General features: G+C 32.1%; 5 protein-coding genes across 6 annotated transcripts; 4 read left to right on the top strand and 1 right to left on the bottom strand.

Moving 5' to 3' along the window:
• Positions 1 to 927: 927 nt before the first annotated feature.
• LOC101243864 (cytochrome b6-f complex iron-sulfur subunit, chloroplastic) lies at positions 928 to 3,645 on the top strand. Its single transcript, NM_001317970.1, is given in 5 exon segments — positions 928 to 1,102; positions 1,257 to 1,510; positions 2,079 to 2,196; positions 2,268 to 2,450; positions 3,323 to 3,645. Coding segments are annotated over 5 exon segments (696 nt in total). The 5' UTR covers positions 928 to 1,063; the 3' UTR covers positions 3,425 to 3,645.
• Positions 3,646 to 4,706: 1,061 nt separating this feature from the next.
• Positions 4,707 to 7,734, bottom strand: LOC101255470 (ethylene-inducing xylanase). Its single transcript, XM_026028659.2, has one exon. It carries the CDS (start codon positions 7,567 to 7,569, stop codon positions 4,882 to 4,884), a length of 2,688 nt encoding a protein of 895 aa, XP_025884444.2. The 5' UTR covers positions 7,570 to 7,734; the 3' UTR covers positions 4,707 to 4,881.
• Positions 7,735 to 15,025: 7,291 nt separating this feature from the next.
• On the top strand, positions 15,026 to 19,675 carry LOC101268842 (protein LAZ1-like). 2 transcript variants are annotated; one of them, XM_004251453.5, is made up of 8 exons: positions 15,026 to 15,468; positions 15,551 to 15,607; positions 16,256 to 16,364; positions 16,829 to 17,013; positions 17,111 to 17,199; positions 17,755 to 18,016; positions 18,669 to 18,920; positions 19,081 to 19,675. In XM_004251453.5, the coding sequence occupies exons 1-8, from the start codon at positions 15,292 to 15,294 to the stop codon at positions 19,420 to 19,422; spliced, it is 1,473 nt and encodes a 490-aa protein (XP_004251501.2). In that variant the 5' UTR covers positions 15,026 to 15,291; the 3' UTR covers positions 19,423 to 19,675. The 2 variants fall into 2 exon arrangements, 1 of the variants encoding a protein (XP_004251501.2); XR_003244594.2 differs by having other exon boundaries at positions 15,041 to 15,468; positions 18,664 to 18,920.
• Positions 19,676 to 20,405: 730 nt separating this feature from the next.
• On the top strand, positions 20,406 to 21,941 carry LOC101268550 (syntaxin-124). Its single transcript, XM_004251452.5, has 2 exons — positions 20,406 to 21,293; positions 21,379 to 21,941. The coding sequence occupies exons 1-2, from the start codon at positions 20,693 to 20,695 to the stop codon at positions 21,708 to 21,710; spliced, it is 933 nt and encodes a 310-aa protein (XP_004251500.1). The 5' UTR covers positions 20,406 to 20,692; the 3' UTR covers positions 21,711 to 21,941.
• A 917-nt stretch (positions 21,942 to 22,858) lies between these two features.
• Positions 22,859 to 26,267, top strand: LOC101268256 (uncharacterized). The gene is made up of 4 exons (XM_004251451.5): positions 22,859 to 23,139; positions 23,300 to 23,370; positions 24,737 to 24,823; positions 26,007 to 26,267. Exons 1-4 carry the CDS (start codon positions 23,031 to 23,033, stop codon positions 26,028 to 26,030), a joined length of 291 nt encoding a protein of 96 aa, XP_004251499.1. The 5' UTR covers positions 22,859 to 23,030; the 3' UTR covers positions 26,031 to 26,267.
• Positions 26,268 to 26,547: the final 280 nt, after the last annotated feature.

Genomic DNA, 26,547 nt, shown 5'->3' with positions numbered 1-26,547 from the left:
AAATGATAATACAATGTATTGTAATGATGTATCCAATGATATTGTTTGTGTTGATATAACTAGATTGGACGAATTGATACAATGTATCTAGCAAAATATTATGTGTTTGATACAATCAAATCGAACCAACTTATACAACTCCAAAACAGTCACTAGTGAAAATATTATTACATATACAACTTCAAACCAGTGGTTACCAATAATAATTAGATAAATTTTAGCCACCAATAATAATTATGCTCCAAACAAACTTTTACCTGATTAATCAAACATCCTTACCGTATTTACTAACTCTGTCTAAAGTTTGAAATAATTATATTTTGTCTCACTAATTAATAATTTTATATCAAATTTTAAGTTAGATACACCTAGATACATATTTTTTACTATCAGGTATACTGAAATAGGAAAAGAGATGAACAAGAATAGGAGAAAGACGAGTGAGACTTGTCTACATATTTCAGATACGCTAACGATGTAGGAGAATGGCTAGCGAGATTCGTCTATATATCTCAGATACATATAAATTCACTTGGATACAGTATATGTAGAACAAATTACACCTAATTTTAACCTCATATATCTTAAGATACATGTATCTGAACATATCTAGACATATCAAAACCTGGTAAGCTTTATAATATTATAAACTAGCGTATATCTAAGTAATTATCTTCTAAACGGATAGAAACTTTTGGAAGTTACCATTTTAAGTGCAAGTTAAGCTACTAAGTCACAAACCAAATAAAGTTGGCCCATTTCCAAATTTTATAGACTTATTACACAAAAATGGTTTTTTAAAGTGGAGTTATAAGCCCAACTAGACCCAAACAACTCATTTGTTGGATATGAAATGTAAAGTGGATATAATTCACAATCCACCAATAGAAAATAGAAACAATTGAAAATGCTAATATCCAATTGTGTGGCTATACTAGTTACTTGCCTTATCTAGTCATTGAGTGATTCTCATCATCTTTCTAGTAATCTACTATTTTTTTCTACATTACAAGAATAACATCCCCATCCACTTCCTCTCTTCTCAACACACACATTAATTAACATGGCTTCTTCCACTCTTTCTCATGTAACTCCTTCTCAGGTAATGCGCGGAGCTAGTTAGGCTAACACCCATCGAAAAATTATACTGTATATATAAATCTTATTAAAAATTACTTGTTATATGTATATATATAGTTTTTAATGAAAATTCTGACTCAACTACTACTGTAACAGTTTTTTGTTATAATTTTCAGCTATGCTCAAGCAAAAGTGGTCTTTCATCGGTTTCACAAGCCTTGCTTGTGAAGCCGATGAAGATTAATGGTCATGGAATGGGAAAGGATAATAAGAGGATGAAAGTGAAATGTATGGCAGCTAGTATTCCAGCAGATGATAGAGTGCCTGATATGGAGAAAAGGAATCTTATGAATTTGCTTTTATTGGGTGCACTTGCTTTACCAACTGGTGGAATGCTTGTACCTTATGCTACTTTCTTTGCACCTCCTGGGTTAGTTCCTTCTTCCTTTCCTCATACTTGATGTATTAATTCCGGTATAAGTTATACGACGTTTGATAGCTAATTAAGAAGTAAGTTATGCAGGGTAGAAAATAAAATAACTATCGGTACATAACTAATATCTATATAACCGGTGTAAAGTTTGGATGGACTTATTGCTTAAGATCCAAACGTCTTATGTTAACTTATGACTTATTTTGGGTTAAAAACAATGGCTTAATAAGATTACTTTTCAATCTTACCTAAACACTGCAACTGTTTAAAAATGCCTAAAATAAGTCGATGCAAATAGGCTCTAGCTATGTTACTCTTTTGTTCAATTCTAAGTCGATAAGATAGGGACATATAGATAAATGTAATGACATGGAAACTTGATGTGTTAACAATTCCTTTGTAACTCACAAAAGATAAAAGGCTTTTGTATATCATAGACGGGCTTGATCAATCTGTTTGTCTGTCTATCTATCTATCTATCTATCTCATACGAGACATTGTTGTTACGTTTGTGTAACTAACCATGATTTGTGATTTTTTCGTTCTATCTGGAGTTGATCAACAGCTCAGGAGGTGGTAGTGGTGGTACCCCTGCCAAAGATGCTAATGGCAATGATGTTGTTGTGACTGAATGGCTCAAAACTCATGCACCTGGAACTCGAACCCTCACACAAGGACTAAAGGTACTCGTACATTTTTCGTTCAGTGTCATAGTTTCTTTGCGAAATTTAGTGTTAACTTGAAGATATTTTAGGGAGATCCTACTTACCTTGTTGTGGAGAACGATGGAACACTCGCGACCTATGGTATCAATGCTGTGTGCACTCACCTTGGTTGTGTCGTGCCGTGGAATACTGCTGAGAACAAGTTCATTTGCCCTTGCCATGGATCTCAATACAACAATCAAGGAAAAGTTGTTAGAGGACCTGCTCCTTTAGTAAGTTCAAAACCCCTGTTTTAAATGCTCTACTACTTGTCTTTATATTTTTCTTATCAATCACCCTTTTGCCTTTTGGCTTCGAGGGGCGGCTTCTGTCGGTTCAACTGAACACATTCTAGCTCCAACTATTTATAAGAATATATACATTAAGATCACGCTCATTCTAAATTCACTGGTTTTGTTTGGTTAGGGACAACATTTATAATGACACATGCTATGTTTACAGAGTGAATCTAGGATCTAAACATTACATGTTTAACCTTTACAAAAGGTTTTTACCATTGAATTCATGTATTTTTATAGTTGTATGTTCATATCTACTTGTTTGTAACAAGTTTTAAATATATAAAAAATAAATTAATCACAAATAAGATCGGAAGAAACAAGAATACTATTGATAAATAGTTATCGGTGTAATTTTGTTTCTCCCTTATTCTTCTCTCTGGATATTTTCCTTAATTTGAGGGTAGCTAGTAGCGTATTTCTCAAATTAAAGATGATAGAATTTGTGAATCTTCTTGAAGTATTTGATTATAAGAATAGTGATATATTTTGATTTCTTTATGAATATTCCAAGCGTTAACAGGATATTTGAGATGCCACTTTAAGGGAATATAATACGCTTTATATAGACATAAGCTAGGTTGTAGGGTAGAGTAGCCTCAAACAATCCTAAGTAGAATCGAGTACATCTTGTAGAGTCCCAATTAGAATTTAACATGTGAGTTTCACAGAATTTCAATGTCTTCCCTACTATTTTCTTACTATTTTATGGATGTTAACGTAAATTTATGTTTCGTCTCGAAAGTACTAGGTTCAGATGGATTCGACACCGATACTAACATTGTGTTTTTTTTTTGTTGGCACAGTCCTTGGCATTGGCTCATGCAGACGTTGATGATGGGAAAGTGGTGTTTGTTCCATGGGTTGAAACAGACTTCAGAACTGGTGATGCTCCATGGTGGGCTTAGAAATCCCATCTAGCTTCTATTATTAGTAGTATATAATATTCTCTTGTACCATTGTTACATAGAAGCTTATTCCCCTTTTTATTATAAAGGAAAAAAAAATGTAACTATTGAAACATTACCCAAAATAACATTTCTCATTTGGGATACAGTTCTTTTTGTAATTGTTTATTATCATTTCATTTTTATTTTATAACAGTGGTGTCTGAATCAGTTTACACGCATATTAGTTAATTTCACTGGATGTTTACTATCTTACCCTAGTTTAGGGCTCACCATACCTTTGAGCACATGGGAAGAAATTTCTTAGTATATTTTTTTTTTTATCTTCATTAAGATTTAAATAACTTTACGATTTCTCCACTATATGTCATACTAGTTTCTGTGCACGCGCGTTGCGCGTGTTTTCATTAATACTACTTTAAAAATTACATATATATTTAGTTTTGAAAATAAAGTAGCAAAAAAAAATAACTAAGATTATTTTTGAAGAATTAAAATAAATAGTTGTTCATCAATTGATTAAACTATAAAAAAAAACTATATATATATTGTAATCATGTATGACTCTGGGCATTCAAGAACCACTTTTCCACTTCCAAATCCCGTTCAATTTATGTAATTGAAAAATTAATTAATTAAATTTTATTTAACTTATACTTAAGGTGTGCAAAATAATATTTTAATAATAATAATAATAATAATAATAATAATAATAATAATTCAATTGTGAGAGGTTAATACATATTAAATATTGTAATTATAGGCTGCATAAAAATTCGGTTATGAATACAAATATATATTAGAGTAAACTTATTGAGAACTCTAATATTTGACTAATTAAATATTTTATAACATTTTAACTTATAGTAGGGGTAAAATAATAATTCGATTTTAAAGTAAAAAGCTTTTCACTTTTAATAATAATAATAATAATAATAATAATAATAATAATAACAACAACAACAACAATAATAATAGGAATTAATCTAAAAAAATTCAAAAGTCATTACTGTTTAATTAAACTAATTATAACTTTTTAATTTATAGGAGGGTAAAACCGTAATTCAACTTTTGACATGAATTCTTTCCACTTATGATAATATATGATATATGATCTATCGTTTCATAACATTTCGTATTATGTTAGACTATATTATTTTGATAAATTTAACATTTGGATCAATTTTATTGTTTTCTATCATCTCGTAAGTGAAAGAATAAACTTACAATAGTACCGAAAAGAAGGTAAACTTTTAGGATGAAGGGTAAGACAAGAAGAATATTTCAAGTAATTGTGCAATTACACCAAATCAATTTCGTTACTTCATAACAAAAAACATTACAATAAAATATAAGTGCCGATAAAAACAAACATTATATTTAAAACAACAACAAGTAGGAAGTGCAAAACACAATATTATAAAAGAAAAGATAGAAAAGTAAAGAGAATCAGCAGCTCAATTTGGACAATTGGTCACTGTCTTTGCTGCTTGAAATTTTCTCCATCTGATGGCAGCAAAGACATAAATCTTATTGCCCATGTTTTCCAGGCACCTCATATATGCATATCTCCATGACTTTTTCAACAGTAGAGTAACCCAAAACAACAAGAAACCTGTATTGAATCCAATTACCATGCTTATGTAGAACGAATATTCCTCGAGCCAGTTGTTGCTTTCTCCCTGCTCATGAACCTCCTGATTCTTGTTAATACTACAGTCAATCATGTCCTCCTGTATATTATCCGAGCAAACTCGTGAGAGTGGAGCTCCGCACAAGTTTGGATTTCCAATATAAGAACTACTCTCAAAGGTGTCAAATTGTTTTCCAAGTGGAACTTCTCCTGTCAAATCATTGAAAGAAACATTCACAACCTCAAGAAATCGAAGTTGTATGATATCGGGAGGAAATGTACATGACAGCTTATTCATGGAAAGATCAAGAAATTCCAAAATCTGCATTTTGTGAATGTAACGTGGAATTGCTCCTGTGAAATGATTCCATGATAAATTCAAGCTCGTCAGTGCAGTAAGGCTGGTGATTTCCTCGGGAATTTTCCCTGATAAATGATTGTCTGACAGATCAATTACTCTGTAGAACCAGCGAAAAAAGACGTAACCATGAACCCTGTAATCTGCATAGAGTCCATGAGTAAAGGAAGGGCCCTCCCCTTCTCCGGACATGGTGCGGAGATTATCAACACACCTTGGAATGACTCCTGATAGTGCATTGGAACTAAGGTCCAAAAAATACAAGTATTTAAGCTGGCAAATCTCCCAAGGAATGGTTCCGTCAAACATGTTTTCGCTTAATTTAAGAATCTCTAGAGTATTTAAACTCTCTCCTAACCAATTTGGTATCTTTCCAGATAAACTATTTTCAGAAACATCAAGAATTTTTAGTGCACTCATGTTCTTCAATGATGAAGGCATATTTTTGGAGAACTTGTTGTTTTGCAATTGCAGAAAGAAGAGATTGGCAAGATCTCCGATGGAACGAGGTATCTCCCCTGATAGATCATTATGGCCTAAATTCAATCCTTGCAGATTCTTCCCATATCTCCAACAGTCTAAAAGTTGTCCTGATAGAGAATTTGAGGATAGGTCTAGAAGACTCAGAGAGTTATTCATGACAAGCGATTCACATACAAGGGCGATAGTACCGTTAAAGGAGTTTCTTGCCAAAATCAGTGTCATCATATTGGGTGAAAAATGAGGCAAAGGACCATGAAAATTGTTGTCACTCAGGTCCAATATTGTAAGATGAACTCTCTCTGTAAAATCAGGGACTTGTCCTCGGAAATAGTTATGCGAAAGGTCTATGTGATTAACCTTAGCAGAAAAATTCCAGAACCAATCAGGCACATGTCCTGAGATGTTAACGCGAGAGATATCAATAAATGACAACTCTTTCTGTGTCTGAAGCCACTGAGGAAATCGTGCACCAAGTCCGCAAGACTGCAGGCTTATAAACTCAAGTTGGAAACGAGGCATCCAAGTTGCACTTACGTTGAAGATAAACGAGTTGGATGACAAGTCTAACACTCTCAAATCAGTTAAATTCAAGAAATGTTCTGTAATCGAATCATTGAAAAAGTTTCGAGCAACATTGAGGACAACTAATTGCTTAAGTTGTGTGATGCTTCTTCCTAAAGGACCTTCCATTTTATTATCAGAAATATCCAAGTATTTCAGCTTTGATGGCAGGGTTGGTGGTAAATAACCCGTGAACGAGTTTCTTGAGAGATCAAGAAAGGACAGTGAACTCATTTTCTCACAGGAATGTGAAAGATTGCCTTTGAGAGAGTTCTCGGAAAGATCAAGAACTCTGAGTGAACTCATGTTTCCAAAATCATTTGGAATTAAACCATCCAGCTGACTTCTCGAAAGATTAAGATAAACAAGATCTTGGCATGTATGGAACAACCAGCTAGGAATACTAGTATCAAAATAGTTCAATGAAAGATCAAGAATCCGAATAGATGTGAAACTCACATTAATCGGAAGCAATTCAGGGAATGTAGTAAGCTGACAAGCAGACAAACGTAATTCAGAGAGCGAACTTAACATATTGATGTCATGTAGCCAGTTTTCCGCGCTTCTCATGTTAACACCACTCAAATCAAGAGTCTTCATAGAAAAGAGGGGCTGAATCCACTTAAGGCTACTCACACTGAGTGAATAATAACCGCTCAGATCAAGAAACTGTAATCGCGACAGATTGCCAAGATTCTCAGGAATTTCTCCCCTAAAATTCGTTTTAGACAAATCGAGATATTCCAGGTTTTTAAAACTGGAGATGAAATCAGGAATATGTGCTCCCTGGAAATCAATTTGGCTCATGTCTAAGTGTACCAAATGTGGCAAGTCAAGTAGAGAAATCCCAAACTCACCTTGTAAGAATTGATTTTGCAGATCAAGAGTGATCACATGCCCTGTTTTGTTATCGCATTTAACACCTTTCCATTGACAGCAATTTTCGTCAAGCCACAACATGTTCTGTGACGAATTCTTGAAGCCCTGGATGAACTTTATAAGAGCATTTTTTTCACTTTCAATGCAGTGAATTTCACAAGTTTGGACACAAGAAAATCCATATGAAATAACAACAACAAGGAGAAGGGAAAGAATAGCTACACTTTCCATAAGTTTTAGTGAAATTTGTTAGACAAAATTTTTGATGAAGTTATTAAATAAAAATATGATGAAGCTAACTACTCTATGTGTTTGGTCTTTATTGACTTAGAGTAGTTTACTCTTTATGTGTTTCTTAGGTTCAATAAATTTCATTATTAAAGCCATATATATTAGTTGGGGTTCACACAAATTCACTAATTTTTCTTTAGATCTTACATTTGTATTAGAGTCATGAATTCTCATAAATTTTATTAACTTTTTCTTAGATTTTATATTTATATTAAAAAATTAAATAAATATGTATGTATATTAATTTGTGCTAGATCTATAATATTAAAGTAAAAAAACACAATGGGTACTAATTTGACAGGCATTTTGACCGAGTCATGTGATAAATTTTGGTAATTATACTAAAAATGATGTTGATATAATAAGAGAGAGAGAGCACAAACAATCGAATAAGACGAGAGACTGAAAAAATCTCAAACAAGACTTGTGATTGTATGAAGACTTGTTTGTGGAATTTTGACTAAGAAAATTTATTATTAATATCTTTAAGGGGAAAATTATTAAACTATAATATATTATTTAGTTTATTTTAGCTCTTTTTGTTTGTTTTTTTTGGTTGAAACTACAGGGGCTTTTAGTGATGATTCATGAAAATGAATGGTACAAACTTTATTTGGGCCTATTTGTCCAAAATTTAAAGGAAAAACTACACAAATTAAAGCTATTAGTTATTTGGGAAACTTTCACGTATAGCCACTTAAAAATAATTAAGTACTCTCTATAGCTATAGTCTGATCATTACAATTTGTAGCTACATTTTATATGGAGGAGAGAGCCGAGTGAGACTGGGAGAGAAAGGAGAGAGGCGAGAGAGAGGGAAAAAAGAGTGGGAGAAAGGTGAATTGTATATGTATATTGGTTAGATAATTGTATATTATACATATGTATTTGTACATATGGCAAGAGAGGTTGGGACAGGAGGAAAGAGGCGAGCGGGACTGGGAGAGGGAGGAGAGAAGCCACGAGAGAAGGCAAAGAGTGGGAGAAAGGTGAATTGTATATGTATATAATTGTATTTTTATACATATGCATTTGTATATATGACAAGAGATATTGGGAGAGCGAGGAGAGAGGCGCGAGAGAGAGGAAAGAGAGTGGGAGAGAGATGAATTGTATATGTATATAGGTTAAATAATATATGCAATTGTATATTCTGGCGAATTATACATACACAAAAGTGACTAATTGTACAAATTCGAAGTCAGCTCATTTAATTAATGTATAATGTTAGTCGTGAACGGTAATTATAGCAAACTATAGCTATGATATGTAATTGAATAGTAATTTTGCTTTGTTATATAACTTTTCCTTATTTAAATTAGATTCGACTTAATATATTTATTTCGATTGGATTCAAAGAGGAAACTATTTACTCAATTTTGCCCTTACACTATTTATTGAACCATTACTTCTTCACGAGTATATATATATTCTAATCATAACTATACTTTAACCGTTTGATTAAACAAGTTTTTCATTGAAACATTGTTTATTCCTCTTTGATGTATCTGAATGTGTATATATATTAATAATACTAAATAATAAACATGATTAATAATTAAAAACATGAAATATAAAAATAAAATGATGGCCGCTCGTAAATAGTTTTATTTTTGGATATAAGTATTTTTGTTTATGAGATAAACGATGGTACGCTTGTAATGGATTTGATCATTTTGAGATGACTCATACAACCTATATTTGCTACCTGTATCACAGTCCTTGATCGTATCACGTGCCAAAACATTTACTCACTCCTATTATCAAAAACAATATCTTAATAAATAACTTTTATTATTTTATTAAAATGACTAAGAAAAATAAGATAAATAAATCGTAAAACAAAAGAATGGTACGTAGTTTAATTTGTATGTTAGTAGGTAATATTTTCTTAGTCATAATAAAAGCCAACAAGCGACCATACGTCTAATAATGCCATCAACCTCCCTATCTTCGTATTTATATACGTCGTAATGATTGAGATATTTTAATTTTAATTTTTTATTAAAATTATTATCTTGAAATTATATAAATTTTAATTTAAATTATAATTAAATTTTAATATAAATATTAAATATATAAATTAAAATTAAAGTATAAATATTATTTTTTTTAATTTTTTTAATTTTTGAAAATTCAGTTTCCGTCACTCATTAAACACATCTTTATGCACCGCCTTTCATTTTCCAATATAAATACCCTCTTGTCAATCAAACAACTATACTATCAATATATTTTATATACTCTATTACATATAACAAACACAAACTTACAAAATATGATGATGAATTTGAGCCGTGTTTGGATGGCGGCTAGTTTAGCCGTCGTGAACGGACATTCTGGTCACGGCGAGAAGTTGAAGGCCGATGTTGCTGACGTCAGACTATTCGCCGGTGTTCTCGCCGGTTCCGGTGATCATCTCAGACTAAAAAATTGTTGGGAGAAAAAGCAAACTGATGAGTCCCTACGGCAAGTCATGTACCTTAGTTGTTGGGGATAAATTTAATTTACTTTTTTCGTCTATAAATTAGTTTCAACTTCTATGAAAAGTTGAGAGCGTTAGTTTACTTTAGTTTGTAATATAGCATATTTTATGAAATTTTGGTGCGTTCAAAAATATGTTTAGATACATGTCTCTCGTAGTATCAGGTTAATAGCTTATAATATTACGAATTTTTATTAGATTTTGATTCCTTCGTAATTATGTTCAGGTACATATATTTCGTAATATAAGATCAAATCAAAGTGTATTTAGATTCTAAATACATTAGATCCAGGTGAATATGTCTCTTGTAATATGAGGTTAATAGTTTATAATATTATAAATTTTTATTAGAGTTTGATTCCTTCCTAATTATGTTTAGGTGCATATATTTCGTAATATATATAAGATTAAATCAAGGTGTATTTAGATTCTAAATACATTAGGTCCAAGTGAATATGTGCGTGTATATATATATGTCACTCGCTTTTCTTCGCCTCTGTTCCACTTCACTCGTCATACTTTTATGTAATATTTGTGGATCAGTCTAAATACAAATTGATACATATATTTAATATAATTCATATATATTTAGTTTAATGAGATAAATAAAAATCTCTTTTCACCTCTCAATTACGCTTGTCTCACTCTTTGTTTTTGTGCTATCTGATGGAAAAAATGTATGGTATCTAAGTACAGTAAATACGTGCAATATTTTGGAAGTATGAGTATATATATATACACGATAGTAAAGTATACCTAATTTAATAGGTTTTCCTTTAATTTAACTAGGCAGCTGATTTTAATTTAATTGGACAGATTTCAATAGAATTTACAAGGCCGCTTTATATATTGTAATCATATGTAATACTAATACATTTTCGAATCTCTCCGAAATTATGTCGTCCGTTTAAATTATAAAAAGAAAAGAAAAGTATAGTTATAATTTTTTTATGTTAATTTTAATTTTAAAAATATATTTTAAAATATGATCTCCCGTTAAAGACATTGATCATTTCTTTTAACATACCAAGATACTATTGCGTGCCTAATGAACACACTCTCTCGTTATATGGGAGAATTTTTTTGAATTATTTCGTTGAGAACGTGGTTGAATCTTCATCGTAAAATGAAACGGATAGAGTTATATAAGCCGGCCTTGTTACCACAACAATAACTTTGATATCTATTTCAATTTTTGGTCTTTCCAATGTGAGTTTTAGCCTATAAATATTCTCTAATTTCCCTATTTTAAGAGGCTAGAAATTAAGAAAATCTAAAGCTTTGTAGAAAACATATAGTAGTAATAATTTATTAAGTTGATTGATCAATTAGGTAACAATTATGGCTGGAAGTAGTAACCAAGAAACCAAGAAGTTTCATTTGGCCCTATTTATTTCTTTTCTTCTCATTGTAGTGGCAGTTGAAAGTAGACAAATTGGAAGTAAGTTAGCATACTTGAAATTACAAATATCTCAACAGTGATAGATTCAAAATTTAAATTTGATAGGTTCAATTTTTAAAAGTTTTGATTGTGTTCTTTAACGTACTTAATTTAGAAATTATGAAAACTCTGAATTTGTTATAATTTTGTGTATTGTAAATTCATGTTTGATTGTAAGTTCTTTAATTCTTTTTTCCATAATGCAGTTACTGGAAAGAGTAATGCCACTCTTGTTTGCAACTTGACCTATGGAGCAAAATTGGGTGATACTTGCTTTGACATAGGTCAAAAATTCAAGCTTACTGCGATAAAATTCAGTTCTTTGAATCCAAATATCAACTGCGATGAAATATTCGTGGGCCAATGGCTTTGTGTTGAAGGATTTTCTTTCGAGTAGGCTGAGGTTTTATCATCGCGAGTACGTGAACAATTAAAGGCGAAGTCAAGAATAAAAAATTATAAGTTTAGAGTTTTAATTTTTTTTATTTAATGTTCTCGAGTCCTAAATTGATAATCTGTACGCACTCAAATAAGTATCTTAATAGAAATATAATGTTTAAATCAAAATTGTAAGTTCTATTAAATCCACACTATCACACTAAATCAACCTCAGTGAATAACCAAATCTATATTTTCAATAAATTTAGCATAAAGTAAAAAGCTCCAATGAATTATTTTATGGTCCGCCTCAAAATAACACCAGAAGTTCTTGTTAGTGTGTGTTATGTATTCTTATACAAAGATATATATGTATGTATAATGATCGACAATAGTTTAGGGGAGTTCTCTTATTCATAAAATTATCTTGAAACTTTGAATCATAAAATCAGTTATCGATGTTTACATTGATATAACTTGTGTATATTATAATATTTTTTTAGAATGCGATCGTTATCTGAACATTGATAAATGTTTTATAATTAAATAACGTGTGCATCTTAAAAATTAATCTCTAATGACCACTGCAAATCGAATAGAAAAAAATATTTTTCAAATTTCTTACGTATAAAATAAAGATCATTTATCTACCAAGATAAAAATAAAAACAAAATTCTTTCCCATGCACTTAATACCAAGAGGCTCATAGGTGCCTTGTCAAGAAAGAATTGAACTTGCAAAATTCAATTATATAAGATAAATAACCACGACCTTACTTTTTCTTTTATAACAAATATTGATATAATAGAGTTAAAATGTCATATCAAATTAACGTTGACTATTTATATGTGAATGGATGATACATTTAAGCTAGCAAATCATGATAAGTCGAAAGATAAACCTCATAAATCTCTCTTAAATTGTATATCATTATTTTAAATTTTCATACATAATACCTCTACATATCTTTTATAATTTAAAGTTACGAAAACTATAAAAATCAAAACGGTGACATACAAAATCAGAATAAATTTGTAGTACTTCATATATATTCAAATTTCAATCTAGCTAACTATACATTTTAATAGTTATCGTTTCAAAAACTCTACTGAATCGGCATATGGTTGTTCAATAGTTTCATCAAATCCTGACAGATTGACACGATTTTATATATGTAATCGACAATATTCAACCTATCTTGTTAAATTATTCATAAGTTTTATATAATTAACATCAACACTAACATAAATGATCCTTACTCACCAATTTAGTCAAATTACACCAAATGAAAAGGACTCATTTTGTCTTCTTCATCAATACCTTGTTAATTAATCCTAGGTTATATCAATTATGAACTTGATTAGCTAAGCCGGCCATATTACCACAACAATGACTTTGATCTCTAGTTCATGTTTTGGTCTTTTCAATGTATTTTCCACTCATTAAATTATCTTATCTTATTAATAACTTCACATAACATGCACTAGTAATCTCCATTAAGAGAAAAATATATACTACTATTGCTTTGTAGAAAACATAAATAGAAATATGGCTGGAAAAAGAACTAATCAAACAGCTAAGAAATTGGCAATTTTTCTTTCTTTTCTTCTCATTGCATTAGCTGTTGAGAGTAGACAAATTGCTAGTAAGTTTGCATGTTTTAAATTGTGATTCATCAATGAAAGTATGTCTCCAAGTTTTTTAAAAGTCTTTCTTTCTTTTTAAATTACGTGTCAGTCAAATAGTACGACATAAATTGAGACAAATGAAAGAATATCTATACTTTGAGTCCCATTTGTACATTTCAAAACATTACTAGTTGTTAACGTATATCAGTCTAATAACTTTACTAATTCATTTATGGAGTGTGTTTAGTATAGTAATAGTCAAATAGTTGAGATTTAACTTCTTTTTTCTTGATTAAAGCCTAACACCTGACTATTATATTGGTTAGGCCAAACATAATTATTATCATCGTGATTGTGAATTTTCATTTTTTTTACGATAATGTGCAGTTTATGGAAAAAATGACGCTACGTTGGTCTGCAACTCGGTCTACGGAGCAGAGTTGGGAGACACTTGCGAGAGCGTAGGAGACAGATTCAAACTCACTGAAATAAAATTTGGTGCTTTGAACCCAAATATGAATTGCTTAGACATATTTGTGGGCCAATGGCTTTGCGTTAGTGGATCCACTTGAACTTTTAAGTTGGGCCAAGGCTGATCATCATTAACAAAATAGCCTCTTTATTTATAATATAATCTACAAAATTTGCATCAATAAAGTTCCATGAATTATCTTAGTTTTTCTTTTTGGAATATTTTCTTGGATTTGTCATCAATAAAGTCATTCTTAGAAAATATAAAGCTCTTGTAATTATTAGTTGCAATCATTTTCATTTTAGCAAACAAGGAGCACCAATTGATGAAGTATATTTTGACTTAGAATATAATTTTTAATTTGAAACTTTTTTCAAAAATATTAATTTAAATTCATAATTTAATAAGTAAATATAATGTTTGTATCAAGAATTTTAAATGTTGCCAAACAAAAATTAGTGATTGGTCTTTAAAAAAAACAGAAAAAATAAAAGGAAAAATTACACGATTAAACATATTTCACTACCATATGAACTATTATTATCTATAGTTTCAAAAGTTTACGTATCTTACCACTAATTGAGAGTTAACATATATTGAGAAAGATAAATTTGGATACACTAAAATAGCGAGAGAGGCGAACGAGAATGTATTATGTATATCATGTATATGCAAATTACACTAGATGCACATTAGATATATGTATCTATAAGTATTAGGGGGATCTGATACATACAAGAGTAGTGAGTCAGATGAGAAAAAGGCAAGCATGATTTGTTATATATTTTAAATACATGCAAATTCGCTTAGATATAATGTATCTAAAATATATTACATCTAATTTTAATCTTGTGTATCTCGATATACATGTATCCAAATGTATTTGAACAATCCAAATTTTAATAACTAAAATATTAAGTATTTGAGTAATCAACTTTTAAACTAATAAAATTTATTTAAGTTTCTAAAAGAAAAGCATACATAATTATAATAACCATTTTGATAATTCTCCATCTTTATTGTTTCTTAATTTATTAAAATAATCTCTTCCCTTCGGAATATCCGAATATAAGGCGGGTTCTTAATTCTTTTCAACGTTCAATAGTGTACCGATTCAAACATTATTAGCAAAAACTGTAAAAGATTTTCAACAATTTCTAAATCGATCGTTCAAAATTTGATCGGAAAAGAGGAATTTGATCATCGGAAAAAAATCAAATCAGAATTTGAGAGAAATTGGAACCCTATAAGGTTGCTGATGCAGAGGATAATATCAATTTCATTGGATTATTTGAATGGGATAGTCCAGAATTTGGTTAGCAGCTATTCAGCACCTATATGGGCAACTTTGATTGCTGGGTTCTTCGTAATCCTTACTCTAGCACTCTCTATGTATCTCATTTTCGATCACTTATCAGTTTACAAACATCCCGAGGTGATAATCTGTTCATTTTGATGTTTTGTTAAATTTTTGTATGTTTATTGCAATAATATGTGTATCTGTTTTGTAATGGCAGGAACAAAAGTTTTTGATTGGAGTCATATTGATGGTGCCTTGTTATGCTGTTGAATCAGTTAGTTTCTGCTTTTTCTTTGATTTTTTAAAAGTTATCCTGGTTTATATGAGGTTAGATTAGCAGAAAGTCAGAATCTTTCTCGAAATACCAAATCGAAAAATTAATCTAAGGGTGTAGCTTAGTGGTTAATGAAGTCAGTTGAGAACCATGGGGTCTAAGGTTCAGTTGTGATTTCTTTGCATTTGCTTTACCCTTGGTGGATTTAGTTATTTAGTATCCAGAAGCGACAGTTAGATAAAAAGAAGAAGAACAAAATTAAGGAGTCGTCACAATCACTCGTTAATATCAATACCAATGAGAAAGAACGCAAACTTGGAAGAGAATAGAACATACTCTCCTCAATTTCATAAGAAGTAACTTTTATGAAGTGTTTGAGTTTTTTTATCTCTTTGTATATTAGGTATCGACATTCCTTGGTAAGGGCCTTCACTTTCACACTCCATCAAAGTGAAGTGAAAAAAAAGAGAGATGGTTTAGTCATGGATATTCGAAGTTGATATTTATGATATTTGTTTCATGAAGTTTTTATGAGACTAAGTTAAATGCACAGAGTAGGCAAACTTTTTTTTTTTTTTTGAAGATCTCAGCCTGTTTTGACTTCGAGAGTTATTTACTGTTGATTCTCTAATATGGCTTATTTTTCAGTTTGTGTCATTGGTAAATCCAGCGATTACTGTTGACATTGGGATACTACGTGATTGCTATGAATCCCTTGCCATGTACTGCTTTGGGAGGTATCTTATTGCATGTTTAGGTATGGATATTTTCTATGTTAAGATTGATTTTTTTGGTCACTTCTATCTAATGTTTAGATTCAGGAAAGTAACCCAACTAACCGTCCTGCATAAAGAAAGTATTTTTGCCCTTGTTTTGCAACTTGAGAAGATGTGATATCTATTCATTGCCATTCTCTTATTCATCAGCAAATTCCTTCTCATACACACACATACACATGCTCACGTGTTTCTTGTTGGTATGACAACTGAAGTTTGACTGCTTTATATAAAGGGCTGGTGTGCCTTATTTGCTAAGTGGTCTCTTAAGTGCCCCTGTACCATAAAAGTGTTAAGTGAATTTTGCAAAGCTTAAATTTGTCTCGGTTTGACTGGTCTGTGCCACTGGTCACCAGCAAAAGTTCTCTAATATCTCTTATATGAACTTGTTCAGTAATTTGTGTCTTTCTTCCTTTCATTTTTCCCTTCATTTTTTTTGAATTAGGTGGAGAAAAGAGGGCCATACAATTTATGAAGAGGGAAGGACGTGCAGGTTCAAAGATGCCACTACTAGATCATGGCTCTGAAAAGGGAATTGTTAAGCATCATTTTCCCATGAATTATATTTTCAAGCCATGGAAACTAGGTCAGTGGGTCTACCAAGTTATCAAGTTTGGAATTGTCCAATATGTAAGTGTGCTGCTACCTGACTTAGAGCCTATATTCCTTTGGACTGACAAGATTTACTCGTCTGTTGTTTTAAATACATACAACACAAACTCTGCAGATGATAATCAAAGCATTTACTGCTACTTTAGCAGTGATTCTTGAAGGTTTTGATGTATATTGTGAAGGAGACTTCAAATGGAATTGTGGGTAAGATACTCCTTGTCATTGGGAAGCCCTCTCTCTCTCTCTCTCCTTGATTTCTTCTTCTAGTTTTCAGTTGAATTTGGCCTTTTATCTATCCCTTTGATGAAATAGTCTTTTTATCCTATGTTTTTCTTTTCTTCCCATGATAGGAATGGTCCTTTACTACTTTCCTCAGCTAATGGGAAAATATTTCTTTGTTTTACCCTGCCTGGTGCCTTCCAGCATGAGACTGTCTTTGAATGCCTTTTGGTGAAGCTTAAGTTATCATGTCTTTTTGTGCATACATTTTATATAAGATAGCCAGCCAGCCAGCCAAGGAAATGGTCTTAAGTTCGAGTGGAAGGCTATCCCACAATAATTCATGAATAGTGACCACATAGTCCTCAATGTTCATTTTATGGGTATAAAGCTGCTTCTATTTGGCAGATACTCCTATAAATAATTATTCATCTAGAAATATCTTGACGGTCAGTACCATGTTATCATGCTGATTTGACCATGTAATTAATGAAATAATGGTTCAAGATATCTCTTACATTATCTATCTTGTCTTTGTAGGTATCCTTATATGGCTGTGGTTTTAAATTTCAGTCAATCATGGGCATTGTATTGCCTAGTTCAGTTTTATACTATTACAAAGGATGAATTATCTCACATCAAGCCGCTGTACAAGTTTTTAACTTTCAAGTCAATTGTTTTCTTAACTTGGTGGCAAGGCCTGGCAATAGCCCTGCTTTCGACACTTGGTTTCCTTAAAAGTCCAATAGCTCAAGCTTTACAGTTTAAGTCCAGCATTCAAGATTTCATCATATGCATTGAGGTAATTGTTCTGGAATTGGGCATGTTTTTATTACTTCTAATACCAAACGTTTAGTTTGGGCCATCAAGAATTTCCTTTTGTGATTTCTCCTAAGGAATTGCACACAAAATTCCTTGTTATTCTATTAAGGTGTGGGATAGAAACTTGAAAGATAAGCTTTAAACATAAATGATGGATCTTGCATTAGTTCAACACCTTATGTTTTACAACGGATGCTTCCATGTTCCATTTGATCTATGCTTATGATGCATACTGATGTGCTACTGGAACTGATGCATAATAATGTTGAAAGCTGCTCTCAATAGCTCTTCTTTTAGACATTAACTGCTTGCATAATGCTCTAGAATTTGCTTATCTCGTTGTGAGGTTTCATATTGTTGATTCTGGAGTATTTTAGGCTGTTTTGTTCTTTCTTTGGTGTCAAAGACAAGTTTCTTTCCATACCCTACCCACAAAACGAGGGAAGACAATACTAGTACAGACCCTGCCCATGATTTTTATGTTTCTGAAGGTTTCTTCAGGGTATGAGGGTTGAGGGATGGGTAATGTCACTGATGAATATAGACACTAAGCTTCTATTTGTGATTTATTGATGCTTGATATTCCTCCAATATGTTGAAGTTTAACAGCTCTTGTTATTTATCCAGTACAGATGGGCATTGCTTCTGTGGTTCACCTCTATGTCTTCCCTGCCAAGCCATACGAGCTGATGGGAGAGTGTTTTACTGGGGATGTTGCAGTACTTGGAGACTATGTATCTGCTGATTTGGCAGTAGATCCTGAAGAGGTTAGAGATAGTGAACGTCGCACCAAATTACGTCTTCCTCAACCGGACATTGATGACGGGGGTGGAACAACCATAAGAGAAAATGTTAAAGATATATTTATTGGAGGTGGTGAATATGTAAGCATCTCTTTCTCTTTGCTATTATTAGTGAGGTGCTGCAAACATGTTAGACATTCTTAAATGAGGATACTCGTTTTCTTAAATTTATTCCGTCGAGCTTACTGTCTCCACACTTCCTCTTCTCCTTGCTAACAATACTTTCTGGTCCTGCAAACAGATAGTGAATGACCTGAAATTCACAGTAACCCAAGCAGTAGAACCTGTAGAGAAAGGAATACAAAAATTACATGAAATCTCTCAGAACATAAAGAAGCATGACAAAGGGAGAAAAACAAAGGACAACAGTGGTGTTGCCTCATCATCTCCAACAAGAAGAGTCATACGTGGGATCGATGATCCTCTTTTGAACGGAAGCGTAAGTGATAGTGGAACTTCTACGAAGAAGAAGCACCGTCGAAAACCTGAATATACGAGTGCAGAAAGTGGTGGAGAAAGTAGCAGTGATCAGAACTTTGGTGCTATTCAAGTTCGTGGTCAAAGGTGGGTTAGCAAGGATTAGTCAAGAACAAAAAACTGAAAAGTAGTATGCATCTGCTGCTTTGGAAGCCTGCTGAGTTAATTCATTCCCCACTACATTGTTCATTTGCTCCAAGGAAGAAGTTTTGCTTCAGAGATCATATCATATCATATATTATTACAAGTGAAAAGATTGAAAGTGAAAAGTTGAATTATCATTTTGTCCCTTTATTAAATTAAAATTTGATTGAATATAAATATTTTAATTACACAATGGTAGAATTTGAAGTTCTTAATCCCCTTTATCATTTTCTTGATAAATGAGTATATTGATATGAGTACATTGATATTGCTTTTAATCATAATCATAAATCTCATAATGGAGAATTTGAAAAGTTATGATATGGAAGTCATTCATTACTTTAATATAAGAATTAATTTCAGAATTAAAATTTGAATTTAAAGAGTCATTTTTTAATGCTATTTAGGAACCAACTTACAAAGATGGAAGCTCACGATAGAAAATTAAATTATAGAAACTGCACAATTCAACATGAGAAGTTACAACTTATAACGAATATGTACATTGAGTACACAACCGTTCAAGAAATGTCTCATTTTTTTTTGATGAAACGTGTTTTCTTTTCTATAATTCGCATAACGTTCTTTATTTTTAAGCAACATATAATTACAGAACTATGTATTATGGTTCACAAAAGACGTGTGGCTTTAAGGGGAGACTAATAAACATTTGTTTTAGTACCAAAAAATTTATGGCCATGAATTTTATGATTTTATTTTTTATTAAAAGAAAGACTTTACATTTGTATTTTTTGTTTACATACATAACGAAAATTGAGTTAATATAAAAATATTTGAAATATAAATCGACTAGACAAGGTCAATTGACACTCCAAGTGTCACAACAAATTTTCCTGTTTTAACGACCTTCCTCAAATTTGGTCTGGTGTAACTTTAATTTAACAATGGCTGCATAGCCTCAAATAATAAAATCCATTGACAAGTAATGATTTGGATCATTTCTTATCTCTTGATGAAGTCTTTGCTCTTGTCTCCTTCTCTTCTTCTCCCTCCTCTCATTCATCGTCTCGTTAATGAAGAGAGAAGGTTTAGACAAGGGCGCGACATTTTCCCTTTAATAACAATAACAATACTTGTTTTTTCGTTGACTATCAACCTATCACAACCCTCCTCCGTGGGATAAACAACAATTTATGTTGAGGATAGGTACATAACAAGACTAATTTGTCCATTGAGAAAAAAAGGAGGGGAAATTGAAAAATCAACCAAAAATGAATGACTTATTCTCTAATTCGTTTAAAAAGTATCAGGACCTTAAAAAACAGACCGAAGTAGATGATTTGGAGGGTGGTCAAGATGGCCAACCAGGAACTGAAAGTATTGATCTTGCTAAATTCTTTGAAGATGTAGAAAATGTGAAAGAAGATATGAAAGATGTCGAAAAATTTCATAAGAAATTACAAGAATCAAATGAAGAGAGCAAACTTGTGCATAATGCCAAGACTGTGAAAGAAATAAGGTCTAGGATGGATTCAGATGTGTCACAGGTCTTAAAACGCGTTAAGATGATCAAAGGAAAATTGGAAGCCCTCGAACGATCCAATGCAGCTCATAGGAAGATCTCGGGGTGTGGACCAGGTTCTTCTGCAGATCGAACAAGGACTTCTGTAGTTAGTGGTTTAGGAAAGAAATTAAAAGTACTCATGGATGATTTTCAAGGATTGAGGACAAGAATGAATGATGAATATAAGGAAACAGTTGCAAGAAGGTACTTTACTGTGACAGGAGAGAAAGCTGACGATGGGTTAATTGAGAATTTGATATCAAGTGGGGAGAGCGAGTCTTTCCTCCAAAAGGCAATCCAGGAACAAGGTATTCATGTTTATCCTGATTTTCTTATCATATTTCGTATTTTCTCTCTCTTCTATTAATTTCTGCTTTGGATCTTAATTAACAGGTAGGGGTCAGATTATGGACACAATTTCCGAAATACAAGAAAGACATGATGCTGTGAAAGAGATTGAGAAGAATTTGATTGAGCTACACCAAATATTTTTAGACATGGCTGCATTGGTGGAAGCACAAGGGCAACAATTAAATGATATTGAAAGTCATGTGGCACATGCAAGTTCCTTTGTTAGGAGGGGCACAGAGCAATTACAAGAAGCTAGGGAGATTCAAAAAAGTTCAAGAAAGTGTGCTTGTTTTGCTGTTTTCCTCATCATTTTGCTTATCATTCTTCTTACTTTCCCACTATGGTGGCCATTAGTTGCTAGCAAAATATTATAAGATGACCTTTTTTTTCTTGGGCAATATGACTATTGTTTGTAAGAATTTTATTCTTGTATTCATTGTCAACAATTTGTTTTCTTTGACATTGTATTTATAGAAGCAATTTTTGTCACATCAATGGTTACATATATAGACATGTTTCAAGACACCTATGTATTTTTGTAGAGGAAATTGCAAGATGAATGAAATTGTAAAGAGTAGATTATTAAAAGGATGTTTATAATTGAATATTGTATAGTCAAACTAACATTTAATTGATTGTCTTTCTTTTTTTCCCTTGAAACAAAGTTTCATTAGTTTCTCTCTTCATTATATACAAGTTTGTTATTACTAGACTGGTTGGATATTTGTTCTTAATGATTCGACTTATACGTTATTGATTTTTAAACATACTAATCTGTTAGTGTTGGTGCGATGAGTGATCTCCTTACTGAGTATGTTCGTGATGGTCTTGGCTTTATTAACATCAAACACAAAATCAACTAGTAAGTATGCCTTAAACTTATAGTGAAATCCCCCTCTTCCACTATCAACATAGTTCATCAATAGTTCTATAAATGGTAAGAGCACAAAACAATCATAACAAACTCCATAATCATTAGAACTAAATATCAAGTACAAAAGACAACACAATTCTTCAACTCTCTAGGGTCGATCTAATTTGTAGATTAAATTATTAATTAACCATTAATTAACACGCTACTTATATTATTCATACAAAAAAACTACGGAAGCAATACTATGAGTACCAATATGAATGGACAATAAGATAATACATAGTATTTTTTAACTTTAAACTATATCTTTGATCATGTCCACGATATGTTGAAATTATATTAAATTTATAAATTATCAATAAAAATTAAAAAGAAAAATTAAATTTTAGTGAAAATGTAATATCTGTCAAAAAAAAGAAGAAGACATAAATAAATTAAAATAAATAGAAGTTTATAAAGGACTAAAAAATCATTACTCATATATAGTGTAATATATATTAACAAGTGATACACGTTAGCCTTGCAAGTCGATGGGTTCAGTTCAATTTAGAAGTTTATTAATTTGATTTGTCGACATGTAAAGTTGTTATAGAATCATTAAGATATAAATCTATTTGTTGAAATAAGTCATGACAAATCAAATGAACCGCATAAACGAGTTTGACAAATTAAAATCTTACGCAAAAAGAAAAAACGAAAAAGCAATTGAAAAGACAGAAGCTACGTCGTTTTTGGCGACCTTAAGTTCTTACCCCCTTGTCCAATTGAAGCATCAATTTCAATTTTTTCCCCCTTCGATCTCACTTCTCAGAACAAAGCTATGGCTACCTCGTTGACAATGGCGGCTCGTCGAGCGGCAGCCTTCACTCGAATCCCCTCCTCAACCACTGCGTCTCTTGTTCAGCGCCGCGGCCTTGCCGGCGCAGCTGGTAAATGTTCTCTTATACTCTCAATTTTTTCATCCGATTCATTCAGATGTAGTAGAGTTCGTTGAAGGATTCATTTGCTTTAATGTTGATCCGTTAATATAAAATCATATGCTTTTTTGTTTTTAATTTATTAATGATATTGAAATGTGAACAATTCCAGATCATCATGGGCCTCCTAAGGTCAATTGCTGGAAAGAACCGATGAATCCTGGTCAATGGAAGGAAGAACATGTACGTTATATATGAAGCTTTTTATAGCCTTTTTTTCTTGCTATTGTCTGTTCAAAAGGAGCAAACTTTTTTTTAGGCGTTTAACAAATTAATGCTTGTGCAAGTTTGGCAATTGCAACTCGAAATATCATACATACAATTTTTTCTTTTCCTGACTAAGCTAGCAATATGTATCAGCTAACTCTGTCCACCAAATCACCTAGTGTTTTGTCCCTACTGCGATTTGAGGCGTACACCTCAGGGTGCTCAACTCACTTCATTGACAAAAAGGTCACGCCTTTGGGTGCAATTCGATCTAAACTTATTTTCTCAAAAAGAGAAGTTATCATATGATGATATATTTGCTTTCAACAAATGCTATAACAATATTGTATGTTCATGTCTTCTCTTAATAAAATAATGCTAAACAATGTTATTATGTTCATTTCTTCTTGTATTAAAATAATTGTACAAAATCAAACTTCAGATTTTACTATTAGTGGAATCATAATCTGATTTCCAGAGTAACAAGGCGTTACATGAACTAGTACTATGGAGTACTAATAACAAAATAAAACTAGATTGTTTAACTGTGGAAGAACTGTAGGTATGGTGGTACATGTAATTAGGTCATTAAGATTTGGAGAATTGGTATATTATGCATTTAAAGTAGCCATATATCAAAGTCTTAGATTAAGACACTATCAAAAGAGCTACTCGAATAGTTCCTAGGCACATCCATTTCAAGGATGAGTAAGTACTAAACGAGTCTGTAAGAACAGACCTACTAACTACTAGTTGAAAGTTTTTCCAGAACACTTGATCTCCCTTTCAGTAGTCATAATGAGAATAAGAGAACTACCTATAGCTCACTATTGGAACAAAAAATGGATTTTTTCAAGAACGATATCTTAGTGCAACCGTACATATTATAACTCATCAGTGTTGTTGGTCATAATCTTGTTCAATCCTACTTTTGACGAACCTACTTAAGTACTTTTATTATATAAAGAACTGTATCACTTATCTTATATATATGATATGAGAAAGTATGTTTTTTTCCAAAATAAGTGAAGGGTTAGTTTGACGAATTTAAAAGAAACAAAATAGAGAATTGTGTTGTTGGTGCTTGTCTTTCTTGACGAAACTAAACCTGGATCAATTTTGTTCAAGTCCTTTCTGGTGTAAAACTAATTTAGTTTTAGCCGATTATGGACTCAAATGGATCATACTTGGCTACTCTAGAATCGTTAAACAGGAACAATTGTATGTATTATACCCGTATTAAGGATGTTCACAATCTCAGCCTAAGTAATGTTGTCTTTGGTGCTTTTGAATTGTAAAATGCAAAGACATTTATGATTGCAAATGATGTTTTTTTTTGCAGTTTGTGATTGCATCTTTGTCCGGTTGGGGCTTGCTTTTCTTTGGTGCATACAAGTTATTCTCTGGAGGCAAGAAGAACAAAGAAGAGGTACTTGTCTGATCTGCTGAAAGTGCAAATACTGCTACCTATTTACTTATGACAAATTGTTTCAGGAAACATAGATGATCATAACTGCTTTAAGCAATGTTTTTCAATGGATTGCAATCTAGTTAGAATCTCAATCAAAACAAGGATGAGACTTGAGAATAGAGTGTCGTGTAAATTCAATGGACGTTTAAAATATCAAAAGGCTGCCTAAACAACTTTATATTTTGCTCCTATAATTGCTTTCTCCCTGATGGTCAGTGGTGCAAGGAGAAAGAAAACTATCAGAACATTTTGCTCAGATACAACTGTCAGCTAACCTTTTCCAAGCCAATTGATTAATCATGTAGCAGGCCACGTGAGTGGTCATTGCTATCAAGTGTAGTATTTTTTTTCATGCAATTTTTTTGGTACACAATTTCCATACCTCAAAGAATAGGTTTACATATGTTTTCCTGAGCCTCACTTAGCTTGCTGGTTCCAAGCTTAGATAAATTAGGAGGATCACAGTAGCTTGGCAGCCTGCTAAAAATATGCTGAAATCTGAATATTGGGTGACATGGATAAAGCCAATTGGTTGCAAATATTTCTTCTAGTTGGGCTCAAATGATTTGAGATTGAGGCATAGTTGTTGAAAAAATAAGTTTACCTATCAGTGAGGGAAGATAGAGAGTATCACCTTGAGATATATGATTAAAACTTAGAAGGGCTAGACATAGTGAGAACAAGTAAATAGCATCTCTACTTATATTTGTGTACCCAAACATCGAAAGATTTAGAGATCCAAGTCAAACTTATTAACAAAAAAAGAACTATACCTTAAACAAAGAGGATGTTAAGACAGCCTATAGGAGAGACTGGATAAAGTCAAACTTCAGAGGCAGAGGAGTAAAAAGCTACCTTAGGTTCAAATTAGAGAAATTTTGAGTTTTGAACAAGGACTCAAACTGATACATGAATAGAACAAGAATTTTCAGCTTATGCTAGATGGACCTTGATTTTATATGAAATTATATTTTAGGATACTAAAATTCTGTGACATAATGGCTGATCAATTATGTTTGAAGGAATTATTTGCTGATACAATTATCGGTTCTTTTTGAGTCTTCTTAAACCTTCCCTGCTTACGAGGATGAGTTTTTCTGTTTGTGAAGTATGACATCCTAGTTTATCCTTCTTTGTGCAGAACTTGGTGCAAGCATCACAATAAGGTGGGTATTTACGTGGCATCATACTGAGGTTGGGATAATCCAAGTCCATAATCGAGAAGTTCTCTCTAATAATACAACTTATTGGACATTCATTTTTCATTTGATGGATTTTCTTATCATTATAAAATTACCAGAGAGCCTGTGAGCTACTAAATGGTGGACAAAAGTTGGTTGCATCAATACTGCAATATACTTTTTCTTTTGTATACTATGATAAATGAAACTGGTTTTTGTCAGTTTGCTTTCTAAGGTTCATTGTCATCTTGATCAGTTGTGTGGAAATTGTATTCACATTAATCTGAAGATCCGCGCACCATAATTTGTAGAAGCTCTGCACATGCAGTAAGTCTCAATGCCACTGAGAGTTGTGTTAATGAAGATGTCATCAAACAATTGTGTATTTCAAACTTAATCAGTCATTGAACATTCATAAGCACACCCGATTAACCCATTAGTATCATTACCATGTCTGGATGGTAGAAAGCATGATTTCTCGATGAAATCATACCAACTGTT

The sequence above is a fragment of the Solanum lycopersicum genome, chromosome 12 (assembly GCF_036512215.1).
Source record: "Solanum lycopersicum chromosome 12, SLM_r2.1".
NCBI classification, from domain to species: domain Eukaryota; kingdom Viridiplantae; phylum Streptophyta; class Magnoliopsida; order Solanales; family Solanaceae; genus Solanum; species Solanum lycopersicum.
This window is presented reverse-complemented; position numbering and strand designations above follow the sequence as displayed.